At 56.4% G+C, this 16,257-nt stretch overlaps 1 protein-coding gene across 1 annotated transcript; it reads right to left on the minus strand.

Moving 5' to 3' along the window:
• Positions 1–1,918: 1,918 nt before the first annotated feature.
• On the minus strand, positions 1,919–16,010 carry RRP1 (ribosomal RNA processing 1). The gene is made up of 13 exons (XM_043874958.1): positions 15,783–16,010; positions 13,764–13,846; positions 12,332–12,389; positions 10,737–10,822; positions 10,306–10,367; positions 8,654–8,783; positions 8,494–8,558; positions 8,148–8,326; positions 5,286–5,362; positions 4,541–4,638; positions 4,386–4,405; positions 3,395–3,505; positions 1,919–2,439 (listed from the first exon to the last, which is right to left on the minus strand). The coding sequence occupies exons 1-13, from the start codon at positions 15,913–15,915 to the stop codon at positions 2,207–2,209; spliced, it is 1,335 nt and encodes a 444-aa protein (XP_043730893.1). The 5' UTR covers positions 15,916–16,010; the 3' UTR covers positions 1,919–2,206.
• Between the last annotated feature and the right edge of the window lie 247 nt (positions 16,011–16,257).

Consider the following 16,257-nt stretch of genomic DNA (forward strand, 5'->3'; position numbering starts at 1 on the left):
AGGGGAGGGTGGGGACTGGAAGGGGACCAGGCGTCCTCAGAGGTGGAAACGTTTGATGGTGCGTCCATCACATCTCAATGAAGTGCTTTAAAGGGTAAAAAAAAAATGATACACGGGGAAAATAAAAATAACACCCCCCTTTGAACACAAGCTTTCCAGGGAACAATGGTTGGCATCTTTACCCATCTTGCCCAATGGGAACGTTTCCCAACACTGGAGAGACACTGCCCTTCAGAAAGACAGCGACCCACTGCCCACCAGCGCCCGCAGCTAGGTAACGCGGTTAAAGTTGAAGGATCCTGAAGACAGGCGAGGCGTTCACACAGCTTGGCCTGGAATGGTGACAGGAGCAGGGTGCTGAGGGAGTTAGAGGGCCAGGGTTTGAGAACTGCTATCAGGCATGACGCTTTTTCTTCCCCCTAGTAACTTCTCCAGGAATGGTTGCTTCCTTACGTTTTGATCAAAGGAATTCCACCAAACAGAAACCCATACCCACCCGCACCCACAAAACAGTGCTAAGAGCAGCAGGACCTCCCTCACTCCCAGGGTCCCTGCTGGCAGGAGGTGACGCCTGAGGGCGTCCGTCAGGTCAGCCCCGTAGCCAGCCCTGCCGCCAGCGGTGTGTCTTGAAGCTGCTTTGTGGGGATGACAGGAGTGCTCACCCACTGAGGTGAGGGGAGGACCTTCTGGCTTTCACAGCAGTTAACTGCATCTCAGGCTGACTGCAGCAGTCTGACTGTGGCCTATCCAACACACACCGTGACCGTGCTCTAATGACTGAGAAGTAACAGTCACGAGAAGTAAAAATTAAAGATTAAGTGCCTCTCTTCCTGGGACGCCAGTCCTTCCCTAAGACTCCTTCCCAGGCGCCAAGGCCGTGTTGCCTCACTGTGCACCTGGGGGCCTGGTTCTGAAACCGGAGTTTCAGGAGTGTCCCTGACGGGTCAGGATTTTCTGTTCTGACAAGACATAAACCTGTGCGGAGGCCCCTGGTGGTCCGGTGGTCAGGACTCTGCGCTCCCAACACACAGGGCACAGCTTCAGTTCCTGGTCGGGGAGGACCCTGCAGGCCAGGTGGGGCAGCCAAAAAAACACAAACTGTGCTGACAACCTCGCTTCTCTTGATCAGCTCCTCGGCTGAGAGGCTGTCCTCTGGGTTCCAGTCCTCTGTCTGGCTCAGATAAAACTCTCTTCTATTCCTATGAGACTGGTGACTACTTCTGTCAACAGGGGAGAGGCCCCGTAAACTTGGGGACTTAGCACTCCCCTCCCCTGCAACCTTCTCCCCACCCACCTGGACTGGAAGGGGGCCCACTGGGGTCCTCCTCCTGGGCGTACGAGCCTGCACACAGCTGGGCTCTGTAAACTGAGGTTCAGCTCCAGCCTCTATGGGTCTTCCCGAGGCTGGGCCTCTCGCTGGGCTCAGCCTCACACCTCGGCCTAGCAGAGGCCAGCCTGGCTGGAGACACCCACCTGAAACCCAGGCAGCCCTCTGCTACAGGCACAGCACCACCTGGAAGCCCCCCAGAGCCCACACTGCACTGCATCCCATTTCTATTTCCTATCTAGTCAGGGCTCAGGCCACAAGCTGAACCCCAGCGGAAAGGAGCAGGGGGCCCAGCGGGCAGAGGCCCATGGGAACCTCAGACCCAGCTCTGCCTCCAGGTCACAGATAAGGGGTGGGTGGGGAGCCGACCCTCCCGCCCACGTGACAGGGTTGGCACAAGCACCAGTGCACTGCCGGCTCTCACCCAGCTGATGGAGTACCCGTGCAGACTACACTGGTAACACCTGGCATTGTCTCCAGCGTCTGAGGAAGATGTGAACAGGCTCTGGGGGACCAACACCAAAGCCGCCAGGCACCTGCCAGGTCACGTGACTAGACATCCCGTGAAACCACACCAGGGCAGGACCGGTCTGTGGGCGCCACGTGGCACTTTATTTATCGACACCCATCGAGTGGCCAGTCTCCTGCCCAGGGAGGGTGTCTGTGGGGGGCCTCCAGTCCCAGGGTGCGCCGGACTGACCGAGGTCAGCACAGCTGCAGTGTTTCTGGGACGTGGGCACCAAGTGAGGGCCCGACCCCGTTAGTCCTGGCCTTGGCCGCTTCTTGACACAGTAAGTTGGGCAGCAGTCAGTTTCTGGGGTCTCGGGGACCCAGCCCGACTGTCCTGTCCCCTCATTCTCCCGGGGAGCCTGGGGGATGTCACTTCTGGCCCTCTGGGGTCCGCTTCCTTTTCGCCTTTGGCTCCTGGCAACCGGCCATCTTTGCTTTGGCCCCCGCCCGAGGCCGCCGCTGCCTCCTGGGGGCCCCTCTCCTGCCATGGCCCCTGGGCCGCTCCTGGGGCACAGGGGGGTCACCGCCTGCTCTCCGCCGCCGCCTCCTCCTCGTGGATCCTGGGCTCGAGTCTGAATGTAAGGCCTCCTTTGCACGTCTCCCTGAAACACAAGGCTGAGTGAACGAAGTATCAAGGTCAGCTCCGACTCCTGAGATTGTCCGGGGTGTCAGGCCCGGAGGGCAGGGACACAGTGTTCAGCACAACGGCCCTGGGAATGGACCTGAGTCAGCCACCCAGGGGCCTGCATCAGTGAGGCTGGAAGGTCCACAGTCACCAGGTGCGTGCGCAACCTATGGAGACTGACCCGGAAGTGGGCCTTTAGGATGACCAGAGGACAGGACCAGGAGAGAGAGAAGTGGGTGAAGACGAGATGGACGGGGGGCCCAGGCTCAGTGTGCAGGGGTGGAGGGGCTGCCAAGAAGGTGGCGCTGGAGCTCAGTCAACGTGACAGCTGTGAGTGGCATCCAGGGCCCAGCCTGGTGCGGGTGCGCAAGATGTCCAGACTGCAGAGCACCCTGGCATAGATGGACCCGGACAGGACTGGCCTGGGCTGTAGCAGGGATGAATGGGGATCCTTCAATGGGCAGGTCACATTCCAGCCACTAGCCTGTGTACAAGCTGGTGGGGAGGGGAGAAGGGAGGGGAAGGGGAGAGGAGCAGGAGGGGGAGGGAAAGAGGCAGGAAGGAGGGAGGATGGGGGAGGGGAGGGGGAGCCTCTAAAATCAAGGAGGGCGCAGTGAGGTCAGGGGCTTCCTGAAGGAGGCTGCAGAGGAAAGGGAGGCATGGAGCAGGTCAAATCAAAGACGGACAAGGGTCAGGAAGAGGCACCAGACCAAGCCGCAGGGAAGGAGAATGGGGGGGACAGCGAGGGCCTCTGGGCCAGGGTGCCGTATCCCCCAGGGCAGTGGGGGGTGGGGTGGGAAGGCTTGCAGCAGGCTGGGGAGGAAGGCAGGGAGTCACGTCTAGAGGGAGACAGGCCATAGTCACAGGTGATATGAGCAGGGGAGGGGCGGGGAAAAGAACCCAGGTAATGAAGCCAACACTGCCAGGCCTACCCGTCTTGTCCTGCAGCTGGGATCCGGACAAGCGCTTCTTCATTCTCACCCGCCTCCCGCCCCGTGGATTCTGGTACGCTTCTTCTGGGATGTCAGCTTCAGGGAAGAGGCCTGTGGACCAAGGCAGGTGGTCAGGAGGCTGCGGGCCAGGTGCTTACAGTCCGTGCGTCCACTGCCTCCAGCACCCCGCAAGCACCACCGCCAGGAGTTTTGGGCAAGGAGCCCTGGTCTGATTCCCAGACAGCCAAGGGCAGCTCACGGGGCATTGCCAGACACTGTCTGGAAGAGCCCATGTGGAGTGCTGGACGCACTGCGCTCTGCCTCACAAACACTTAGCTGGGGAAGAGGCAGGAGACCCTTCAAAATACTGATGGGTTTGAGTCACACAAGCGTATTTCAGTCAAAACCCACTAGACGAACCCAATGTTCACGTGCTCTGTTGTATGTTAACTTCACCTAGAAAGTACTACCCCAGCATGAAATATTTAGAAGGTACACTCTGACTGAGGGGTGGGGGTAAATACATGATAAATCAAAGATGATAAAATGCTAATAGTAGAATCTTAAGTACTCATCGTAGAATCCTTGAGACTTTGCACATATTTAAAATTTTCATAATGAAATGTTGGAGGGAAACACTTACATCTTCAATCTTACACTTTCTAGGAAACTGTCTTTCAGAACAAGCCATGGCAGCTCCACCAGCCACACGCCGAGAAGTGGAGCCATATGTTGCACCACAGGCCAGCAGCGTGGCTGGCCCGGGGAACTTGCTAGAAATTCAGGTTCTTGGGCCAGCCACCCCCCACCCCTCACACTCAGCCCTGAGAACCCCTGGGCTTCACCAGAACGAGAGTTGCACAGGCCCACAGCAGCCTCCCCGAAAGAAACACCACTGGCCTCCCATAGCCACCGGTGCTGGGGGTGAGCATGTGACCCGATCCACTCCCCAGAGGACGAGATGCCGTCGAGCCTGACACCCAGCGCTCACCTTCCGCAAGGGCCTGCAACCTGGAAGGAAGAGAGAGTCACTCACCACTTATCTCAAGAGGAGAGGCCGCCCCCCAGGGAAGGCCCTTCCAACCCGATCTCTGAAGATGGGCCACCCATCTGAAGACAGGCAGAGTGGAGGGCCGGGGCACTCACTTCCGGATCACTTTGTAGAGGCGCTTCCGGTTCTGTGGAGGGGTGTCCTGGCGACTGGCCATCTCAAACAGTCTGTCAGCAACAGCCTTGTAGTCAAACTGTTCAACGGAGAGATGCCGTGGAGGCCCAGTCAGCCCCCAGGTGCTCCCAGAATGAGACCCAACAGAGAACAAGCAAGAGGACCAACGCCAAGGCTGCCCGATGCCCCCGGCTGTGCCCCCACGCCCTCCTCCACCCGGCAAATGCCGGCCTCAGCGAACACGAGGGGCCGCATGGCGAGCCTCTGCACAACTGTAAATCCTCCGGGAGCCATGTCAAAATGAGCAGGAAGGAACAAGTAAAATTAACCTGGTGAATTTAGCCCAAGACATCTAAAATCTTACTAACGCATCAAGTAATCAACATCTGACACTAACTAGGAAGGCCCCTACGGGTCCAATCCACCTGAAGTCCCCGATCTTTTCTGCTGAGCTCAGGCTCCGATGGGGGCCTGAAAGGCCCCCAATACGCACCACCCCAGTGGCCCCAGCACCTGAAGGGGCCGGGAGCAGAGGCGGGGTGACTGCCGAGTGGGGAAACCTGGGCTCAGCCTCCCGGGGTCCGGTCCCCAACTCCCCTTTCAACAAGTCTGTGTTCTACAGATGAGCCTCCAGGGTCCCTGCCTCCCACCCAGGCCCAGCCGGACAGATGCCGCCCTGCTTGATGCCCAGAGCTGAGCGCTGAGCCCACAGGCCCATCCACACACCTGGAGGACAGTGCTGGAGCTGTCGTCGTCCTCTCCCGCCTGCTCGTCCAGGGGGGGCTGAGCCCTGCAGACAGAACCTAGAACGGAAGGGCCCCACGGACTTAGACACGCCTAGTGCCGCAGGAGTTACAGGCCCAACCTGGGACCCAGGCTCCCTGCCTGCCAGGGCCACAGCTGGGCTGAGGAGCCCACAGCAGGACGGCAGGAGCACTGAGGGCCTTGCCCCAGGGCAGCGGTGCCCCCCAGACAGGGAACCGAAGAGCCGTCCCAGAGGCGGCGGGGCCTGACCACTTCCAGTGAAACCGGGAGGGGCTGACCAAACAAGGGGGCACCTCAGGCAGGAATGGCGGGCCAGGAGCCCCAGGAGGAGGAGGGAGGGGGCTGTCCGGCCATGGGGCGGCCGGGGCTGAGAGGCAAGCAGGGAGAGCCGTTTCGGGTGAGGGAGCGGACACCAGACACTTGGGGCCCTGCCATCTCCACCTCCAGAGGACAGGTTCGATCAACAGCTGGCCTGAGCGGCGAGCATGTGTGGCAAAGAATGACAATAGCAGGGCTGTAGGCAGGCCCTAGGCCACCATGGGCCCCTGGGTCCATCTGGGCTGGTCATTCAGGCTACTGAGGACAAGGAGGGGAAGGAGGGCCAGGAAGGACGTCCAGGACGGCCGCAGAGTGTTGAGGGGGATGGCTGACCAACAAGAAAGCCAGGGGCGCCAGCAAGGGTGCCGGACTCAGAGGCTGCAGCAACCAACTCTTGCTCCTACCAACCAATGACCTCCCACCAGGGCACAGGACTGTCCGGGGGCGAAAGGACGGTCCCTTCGACAAATGTGCCAGCACACCCAGCATCAACACACAGAGAAAGAAGCTGGACCCTTTCTACCAACACAGACTAAAAAATTAACTCAACTCGGACCAAAGACCTAAAGAAAGAACCAAAACAGTGAAAACTCAGATGAAAACACAGGGCAAAAGCCTCAGGAGACTGGATCTGGCCACGATTTCTTGGACTAAAGGCACAGGTAACATGGAAAATTAAGACAACCAGACTTGATGAGAACTTTCAAATCTGTACATCAAGAGACTGTGAAGATGATTAAGAAGGCCACCCATACAGCAGAAGACACCTGCACATCATAACCTGGGGAGGAGTCACAGCCAGAACACATGAAAGAGCAAGTCAGTCGCACAGTCGTATCCGACTCTTTGCGATCCCACAGACTGTAGCCTGCCAGGTCCTCTGTGCATGGAATTCCCCAGGCAAGAGTACTGGAGTGGGTTGCCATTTCCTTCTCCAGGGTCTCCTGAATTGCAGGCAAGTTCTTTACCAACTGAGCTACTAGGGAAGATACCAGAACACAGGAAGACCTCCTAAGACCCAACGAAAAAACAATCACTCAAAAAATGGGCCAAGGACTTGAATAGACATTGCTCCAAAAATACGTGAAGAGCCAACAAGCACATGAAGAGGTGCCTGACACCAAGTCATTAGGGAAATGCAAAGCGCAGCCACAGAGATAGCACTCGCACTCAGGAGGAGGGCCGCGATCAGAGAAGACGAGAGACTGGGAGGACGTGGAGGAACCAGAGCCCTCCTGCACCGCTGGTGGGAAGGTAACGAGGCCGCCGCTGTGGGAACAGTGTGGCGGTTCCTGGAAAGTTAAACACGGATTACCCGAGGACCCAGCAATCCCACTTCTGGGTGCAGACCAAAAGGAATTGAAAGCAGGGTATCAAATAAGATATTCGTACACCCATGTTCATAATAGCACTAACCACAACAGAAAAACACGGAAGCAACCCCAAACTCCATCTACCAACGAAGAACAAAACGTGAACTACACATTCAATGTGGTATTGCTCAGCCTCAAACATTCCCACACAGGATACGCCGTGGCTCAGGGAACTAAACCAGACACAAAGACAAACACTGTGTGAGCCCGCTGCTGTAAACACAGACGCCGACAGGCGGGCTCACAGGACTGACAGCAGGGCGGCGGGGGCCAGGAGCTGAGCTGGGCAGGGGCGGCAAGGGCACAGCTTCAGTCGGGGAAGACAAGTTCCAGAGACGGACGGTGATGAGAGCTGTACAACGTGAACACACTCAGTGCCCTGAGCCGTGCCCTTACACACGGTTGACAAAAGGCAGGGGTGGAAAAGTCTGCAGCTGGTGGAGGGCACGCACCCCTAAAGGCACGAGGACCCACCACAGACCCCCTGAGGACACGGCCATAAGGCTATCTGACGCCCCCCCGAGGACCCACTTAGCACCAGATGGACAGGCTGGACCGGACATCGTTGACGCAGGCCCATGGGCCCCGCCTCCAAGGGGACCCTCACTCATGCTGCCTCCTACTCTTCGTTCATACCTTCTTCCTCCTCCAGCTCGATCTAGCGGGCCCACTCCCAACGCCAGGGACACACAGCTCCCATCCTGGTGGGTGAGGCCAGGCATTCGGTGGTGGGAGACGGGCCAGAAAGATGAGCAAGTGACTTGTGTAATTTTAAGTGATTTACTCCAAAAAGTGATCCACCACGGAAATGTCCATTGAGCAAGCTGGGTAGGGAATGGGAGGCTGCACTTGAAATGGTGGGCAGGGCAGGGCAGGAGTGATGGAGGGCAGAGACCTCACAGGGGCGGGGAGGATACCCGGTGACAGGAGCAGAGCCTGGGGAGTTGTGAGGAGGCGGGGGACATGGAGTGGGCGCTGGGAGAGCGAACAGCACATCTGTTTGTTTCCAAGGTCAGCCCGGCTGCCACACTGAGAACAGACTTCAGGGGCGAGGGCAGAAGCGAGGGGGTAGGACAGGAGAGGAACGTGAGGGTCCACCGCAGGCTGTCACCGTGGAGCGTGCAGTCCTCACCTTTAGGGGGCTCTCTGGACAGCATGCCCCGCTCCTGCGCCTCCTCCTCTGACAGCTCCTCCTCCTCCTCTGACAGCTCCTCCTCCTCCAGTTCATTCATGAGCTCTTCAATGGCCAGTGGGGCCTGCTCTACGATTGTTTCAAAGATGCCTTGAGCGATGTTGTGCAAAACCAGGGAGCTGAGGGGCAACACAGAGCCACTGTCAGGCTGGACCATCCTTGCGCCCACCCCTCCCCATGCTGGCCTCTGGATCCCACTGGACCGTCATGAGCACACGGCATCTCCCAAGGGCAGCCCCTCCGGGACTCAACGGAACAGAGGAGGCAGGTGGGAGACAGCACTCACTCCTGAGTCTGGGCAGCGATTGTGCAGAAGGGCCCGATGAGCCTGAGGTTCTGGTCCGCGGTCAGCTGCAGGGAGAGGGTTGGGGCTCAGCTCCCGGGCCACAGGCACCCAGCAGCCTGGCCACTGCCCGCCTCGCCCTGCCTGGCTGCCGACCACCTACCTCGTGGGCGCCCACTTTGGTCAGCTCCTCCAGGAAGATCTCGATGAAGTGGCTCTTCACCCCATTGGGGGCTTCACTGTCCGGGTGCAGGATCTCTGTCGTTAGCAGCTCCAGCAGCTGCTCGGTCTGTCTGGGGAAGAAGCAGCAAGTCAGGCAGCAGCACCAGGGGCCGCTGACGCCAGCAACACCAGGGTGCTGTCCCCGGACTAGAAGGGACCCAGGCCGTGACACACATACTTACCGAATGTCACCCTCAGTCTGTTACACGCATGAGAATGGAAAAGGGCCAGAAAAGCAGATCAACTAGCTGTTTACACATGGCAACGGGAGGTTACCAGCTTCTGCATAAGGATCTGAGGCTGAATTACCAGCAACAATGAGGATGGAACTACCTCCCTAACAACATCCCCCAAGTTAACACAAGTAACACCATCACTTCCACAGAGCCTGCTGCAAACCCTGTGCCGCCCCCGCCCCCAGACAGCAGAGCCCTAAATGCTGATATGAGGGACACTGCCTCATATCACTAAAAACCAGAGGCAGCCTGGCCCTAAACGTGGAGTCAAGTCACCCATAGCCATTCTCAACCTAGAAAAACAGCTCCAGTAACTACAGTCCAACTCCTGCTGATTTTTTTATTGGCTGGAGGTTAGGCCAGGGGCAAGACTTGAACTCTGCAATCCAGAAGATGGAAAAGTCCTACAGTGATGTAGGCCATAAGTTGCCCTTTCCAGTCTGGTAGCTGTTTTGACATCTGGGTCCTAGATTTATTATCCTTGTGCTTAAAAATAAATTGTTTTACCATCATTTTTTAAACACTAATCAATTCAAAATCAGCTGTTTCTAAGCCCTTTCCCCTAGCACCCGCCCTCCCCAAATTTGGTGGCGGCAGGACACTCACAGGTGGGATATTTGGACACACTTGCAGTAAAATAAAAAAGTAGTCTCTATAAATTCCACACCCAATTCCATGCCCCTTTCGTATAAAGCACAGACCACCACCATATTTTAAAAGTAATTGTCAGAGAGTCCCCTGGTGGCCTAGTGGATTCTGGGCTTTCACTGCCATGGCTGGGGTTCAAACCCTAGTTGGGGAAATGAGGCCCCACAAGCCATGCAGCACAGCCAAAAAAAAAAAAAATTCTTTTAAGTACTTGTCTGCTGGAATTAAAATTGCTTTTCAATGTTTTTAAAAAGTTTTTCTGAGTTCTTTGTATTGAGCTCGCCTATCATTACAAAAAAATTTTTTAAAAATTTAATTTCAAAAACTTTAAAACGTATATCTGTATATATTTAACATATATATTTAAAACGTATATCTGCAGAAACTCACTTTATGTTGTGATGTCAGTCCGCCCCCTGGAGGTTTGGAAACCTGCTGGCGGAACCTGGATGCAGGGCGGCAGGTGACAGACAGGTCCAGGCAGCAGTAGCCCCGCCCATCTGCCCAGGGAGCCCTGCCCACCTGTCTCGAGGAGGGAGTAGCCGGGAGGGGTAGCTAAGACCAGCAGAGCCCTGCCCAGCCCCACTGGAGGACCCTAACCGGCTGCCAGTTGCCAGGGAGGCCTGAGGTGAGCCAGAAAACACAGACCCTCTCAGTCTGGAGGGATACAGACCACCCAGCAACAGGTGTGAACAGAACAGGCACCCACCTCTCGTCCCATCCCTGCATCTGCAGGGCCTTCAGCGCCTCGTGCAGGACCATCCGCATGAGCTGTGGCACAGGAGGAGACCCCGTTAGCAGACCAGCCCAGACCCCCCCGCTGCCCGCCATCTGTGTGCCCTCGAGAGTGGCCGGGGGCCGGGCCTGGGGCCGGGATGCCAGCCTCCCAGGAGAAGCAGGATGGACGCTGGGGGGCGACCACAGCACCAGGACTGATGTCTGTGATGGATGTTCCCAGAGTGAAAACAGGACGAGGAGAAGCCCATCTGCAGGGGCGGAGCCTCCAGACACACCAGGTCACCCCTCAGGGGCCTTGCCCTCAGCACTGTCAGGAGCCCGGACGCCGAGCTCGGCTCTGGGAGCGCTGTTCCCCAGCCCAGCACCATGGGGCCCCTTGAGGGGAGTGGGCAGCATCCTCACCATGTAAAACTTGTCCAGGCGCAGCCTGTCGATGCCTGGCCACTCACGGTTCATGGTCTGCCAGAAGGTCTGAAGGAACAGGTGCTCTAGGGGAGGGACAACACCAGAAGAGTTGGGGGGAAGCAGTAGCCGCCTCTGGAGGGCAGGGGAGAACAGAGACCATGAAGAAACTTGGTCAGGATGTCCCACGGCAGTGGCCTTGGGGGCCCTCGGCCTGAGTGCGCTAAGAGCAGTGCTGCAGATGTGGCTTAAAAATGCGACTTTCAGGAACCTCAGAAAGAAAAGTACAGTCCAGCCAGAAGCCTGAACCATAGCCACATCCTCTGAACATCAAGCGTAAAGAGAAGGTGAGGCTTAGCAGGAGAGGCGCTGCCCAGGCTGCCCCTCCCCACACGGCCACTGCCACTGCCCCTGCCCCAGCACCTACACCCCACCCCACCACTGGCCCCACTGGATCCGCTGACCTGATCAAACACAAAACCCTGCCAATAACAGGTATGTCAGGACCAGGGGGCTGTGGGTTCAACCAGGTCCCCCAAAGTCCTAACCCTCAACCCTCAGCATATAACTATACTTGGGAGACAGGTCTTTGAAGAGGCGATGAAGAGAAAAGGTCACTGGTGTGGCCCTAATCCAACCTGACTGCTGCCCTTATAAGGTGATTCAAGACACAGACATGCACAGCCAGACGGCCACGTGAGGACACAGGAAGAGACGGACATCCACACGCCTAGAGAAGAGGCCTGAAGAGATCCTGGCCTGCCGACGCCCCGACCTAGGACACGAAGGCCACCACTATCGCCTGCTGCAGAGCATCCCCACAGACAGGGCTGGTCAGACAGCCCAGCGAAGGACAGAACTGTGTCCATTACCTCACTCAAGTGTCAACAACTGGACGCTCTGTACCTGCCCTCCTGCTGAGCACAGAAACGCTTCTGCACGTTCTTAAAAGATGAAACTTACAGAGAATGGATTTCCTCAGATGTGGTACAGAGAGTCTCCCAAGAGAAGAAAGTAGTGTCTGTAACTGCACAACCCCTGCTTTTGATGACTTTGGCTACTGAACCATAACCGAACTACACCTACCCACACAGCCCAGGCACCACCAGCAATGGCCCCGTGGTCCCAAGGTCCAGACCAGGGAGGCCGCCTGGCCTTGGCTGCCCTTGGAGCAGGGCAGGGAGGTCACAGATGCTGGCACATGGGCCCCATCCCCAGAACGCGACTCAACAGGACCAGGGTCTACACACACATCAGGATTTCTAAAGACACAAGTGATGCCAAAGGGCAGGTGGCAGGGCTGAGGATCCCGATGCTGGTCCAAAGAAGAGTCAGGAAGACGCGCTGCAGGGAGCTCACGCCGTCAGGTGTGGACACTCCACAGCTTCCACTGAGACTCTAAATGGAAGGCATTAGCCCTCCAGACCTCGGAGGGCTCCAGACCTCTGTCCTGGGTGAGTGAGGAACATGTGCTGGAAGCCAGAATAGCCTCTCCCGCACCAGCAAACTCCAGCCGGGATGGGGCCCTCGCTCCCACTCTCAGAACGCAGGCCTCATGTTCAGGGGCTGGGTCTCAACGTGGCAAAGATACTTACGTGCCTCTGTGGTCTGGAAAGCATGGACAAGCTGGGAAATGGTCCGGCCAAGTTCCTCCTGCACAGAAATAGGACAAACGCCCTCAGTCCCTGAACAAACGGGATCCTTTGCAACAAGCAGCGGCAGGAAGAAACTTAACTGTCCTCACTCATCATGGGATCTGGCTCCACAGGGCCCCGCAGCCCAGCAAGCTTGGGGTCCGGAAGTCTCATACCACTAAAAGAGGCCTCCCCGAAAGCCATGCTCACCTAACCTCACAACAAGCAAGGGCAGGGACTGCCCTCCTGACCGAAGCCCAACACTCAGTAACGGAGACCAACAGTCAAAGCGGGGAGGGGAGCAGAGCCTGGCAGCACACAGCCATCTGAAGCGGGGGCTGAGGAGACCCCCCAGGTTACTAGCTGCCTGCCTGCCTCGGTGTACAAGCACCACCTACTGCACTGGACCCTAGCGTAGCACCTGAACTTCATTAAGTACCCTCACTACTCAGGGTGTCCTAAAGAGCGAACAATCCCCACTGAGACTCACCCCAAGAAAGGTGAGTACTGGAGGGCAGTGACACCACTCTGTAAGACACACAACAGAGGACGTGTGCCATGATACACGTACTCAACCCACGGACGGCGCAACAACAGAGCAACCTGCATGGACTCTGGGTGCTGATGATACGTGGGTCCACGGATTATGAGGAAGGGCCCACTCCAGTGGGGGTGTGGACAACGGGGGAGGTGGCATGTGAGAAATCACAGTATCTTCTCCTCTCAGGTTGCTGTGAACCTAAAACTGCTCTAAAACATAAAGTCTATTTTTATAAAAGACAATTGAGAAAAAAAGGCTAGGGACTTCCCTGGTGGTGCAGTGGCTAAGACCATTCCATGCTCCCAATGCAGGGGGACCAGGTTTGATCCCAGGTCAGGGAACTAAGACCTGGTGCAGCCAAACAAATAGAAAAAAGGAAAAAATACTTGTCTCGGAAGACTTGGATGCCGTCCCCTGGTTTCCAGCATTTCAGCACTCAGCTCATCATCTCTGACAAACACAAAACAGACAACCCAGGGACTTCTCCAGTGGTCCAGTGCTTAGGACTCTAAGCTTCCACTGCAGAGCAATGGGCTCAATCCCCGGTCCCGGTCAGGGTACTAAGAGCACACAACCACCCCCACCTCCAGCCAAAAAAGCCAGAAAACCCAGTTTTCAGCCATGATGTACCTTGGCATTCACCAGCATCGCTATGGTGCCCAACTCACCAAGTGTGAGACCCTCCCTAACCCAAGGCCCTGGCCCTCCAGGCCTTAAGAAAAAATAGCATCAAAGCTATAAAACTGCGCTCAGCACGTATGCTGCAGTAAAATGAGGGCTGACAACATGCTCGTCTGCCCTCCCACTCATACTGCGGCCCCAGCGCCTTCTGTAGCCTCCTGGGCAACTCACCTGCAGCAGCGGCTTGTCCTGCATCCACATGCAATAGAACAGCCCTTTCCACACCTTCAGCAGCTCATCATGAGTGAAACCACCTGCGCCAGAAACAGCACCATTCAGACTAAATGAAGCCCATCTTTTAGTGCCAGAACAGAGAACTGTGACTGCCTGAATTAGACCAAAGGCCTCTTACTGTACAGGTACCTGGCCCTCGCTCTGAACCAATCCTCCCAACTCAGAACCTGCTGGGCCAGTGGCTGCAGGGTCTCCTCAGGTAACTGCTGCTTGATTCATTCAATAAATGTTTACCAAGAATCTCCAAGTATCAGAGACTGTGCTCCATTTTTGAGATTCAAAACTGAATGAGTCACCATTTCCTGGGTTGGATGGTGGCTATGCAAGTGAATCTGTTGGCCACAGTTCAGTGTTACACCTGGGCTTTGTACACTTTTTAAATTTTAAAATTACACATTACCTTATTCAGGCTCGTTATGACAAAATTAGACAGCATATTAAAAATCAGAGACATTACTTTGCCGAAAAACATCCATCTAGTCAAAGCTACGGTTTTTCCAGTAGTCATGTATGGATGTGAGAGTTGGACCATGAAGAAAGCTGAGCACCAAAGAATTGATGCTTTTGAAATGTGGTGTTGGAGAACACTCTGAGAATCCCTTGTACTGCAAGAAGATCAAAAGAGTCAATCCTAAAGGAAATCAGTCCTGAATATTTACTGGAAGGACTCATGCTGAAGCTGAAGCTTCAATACTTTGACCACCTGATTAGAAGAACTGACTCATTAAAAAAGACCCTGATGTTGTGAAAGATTGAAGGCGGGAGGAGAAGGGGACGACAGAGGGTGAGATGGTTGGATGGCATCATTGACTGACTCAATGGACATGAGTTTGAGCAAGCTCCGAGAGTTGGCCACGGGGTTGCAAAGAGACACGACTGAGCAACTGAACTGACTGACAGATATATAAACTGACTGATGAAGACAGATATATAAAATCACCCAACAAGTATATACTGAGGTCTTAACTATGTTCTGGCACCCGGTTCCAGAGCAGTGGTTCTCAGACTTTATTAATAGGATGGCATCACCTGGAGGGTTTCTTTAAAGATTCCTGGGCTTTCCAGGTGGCGTGAGTGATAAAGAACTTGCCTTCCAATGCAGGAGACAAGAAACGTGGATTCCATCCCTGTTGGTAAGATCCCCTAGAGGAGGAAATGGCAACCCGCTCCAGTATTCTTGTCTGGAGAATCTCATGGACAGAGGAGCCTGGTGGGCTATGGCCCATAGGGTCACAAAGAGTAAAAGATGGCTGACAAGACTAGGCACACACACAGCCCATCTGCCAGAGCTTCTGATTCAGCAGGGCTGGGATGGGACTCACAAATTTACATTTCTAACAAATGTCCAGGTGATGCTGAAGTTGCTGATGGGGCCACGTTCTGAGAACCACATTCTGAGAACCACCAAGGACTGAAGAAGCGGTGATTTCTGACAACTGTATGCTGCATGAAACTCAGACGACAATCCAACAATTACACAAGAAAACACTACCAACAGTGACAAATGACGCTCTAAGACAAAAAAACATGGTGCCCAAACAGTGGCTAGCAGGGATAGTGGGATATACGGGTTGACAGGGTCCTGTTCCCAGAGTAAGGCAAGTCGGAACTGGAAATAGATTAGGGGCTTGGCTGGGGTGGGGTGGGGGATGGCCCTCCGCAGAGGGACACATGGCGGCCGACAACGAGGTGACGCCGCGCACCTTCAAGTCAGTCAGCGTGCATAAGGGGATCAGGGCCACGCGTTGAGGCAGGAGCGCGAGCCGGCGGGTGGGTGGGAGCATCGCCACGGCCCGACCAGGCTCCGCCCGGCCGGCCGGACCATGTGGAGGCTCCACGCGGTTGGAAAGTCAGCTAACTCGGGCCGCCGGCCCCCAACCCGGGCCACCCCGCGCCCCCAGCCCGGCCCGGTTCGCGAGACGCCCCCGGCCCACATCCCGCCAACCCCGCGCCAACCTTCGGCCCGCTGAGTTCTGGCGACGATGTATTTCCGGAGCTTCCTCACCGCCCGATCCCGGGTCACCTGCTCGTTCCCCGCCAGCCGCTGCGCCAGCTGGATTTCGGGCGGGAGTTGTACTCGCGGACCCATGGCGACCGCGCCGAGACCCCAAGATACCAGTTACCTCGCCGCTATGCCTGGGCGCGTTGCGTTACGTCACACGCCCGCGCCGGCCTCGATGGGATTCGGTGTGACGTCACGCTCCCGCGCCGGCTCGCCAGCACTCGGAGTGACGTCACGTGCCCGCGCCAGCCTCGCCGGGTCGCACGCCTCCGCCTCCTAGTGGCAAGGCCCCGCAACGACAAGTGCGCGGGGCTCTTTCTGGCTCCGTTCCTTCTGAACACTGACAATTAAAAGAAGGCCAGCATTTACCCGCCTTTTGGGAGGCGGAGAGGTGCTGTAGTTCACCCTTGGCTGCTGAGGGAAGGCTCT

The sequence above is a fragment of the Cervus elaphus genome, chromosome 19 (genome assembly GCF_910594005.1).
Source record: "Cervus elaphus chromosome 19, mCerEla1.1, whole genome shotgun sequence".
In the NCBI taxonomy this organism is placed as follows: domain Eukaryota; kingdom Metazoa; phylum Chordata; class Mammalia; order Artiodactyla; family Cervidae; genus Cervus; species Cervus elaphus.

Bases quoted from the DNA above. Each gene is read 5' to 3' on its own strand.
- RRP1 (XM_043874958.1), bottom strand. From the start codon at position 15,915: ATGGGTCCGCGAGTACAACTCCCGCCCGAAATCCAGCTGGCGCAGCGG. The intron at 10,823-12,331 runs GTAAGTATCTTT...TCCCTCCCCTAG, and splicing joins TTTCCAGACCACAGAGGCAC to AGCACCTGTTCCTTCAGACC. The intron at 8,784-10,305 runs GTGGGTGCCTGT...CTTCTTCCCCAG, and splicing joins ATGCAGGGATGGGACGAGAG to ACAGACCGAGCAGCTGCTGG.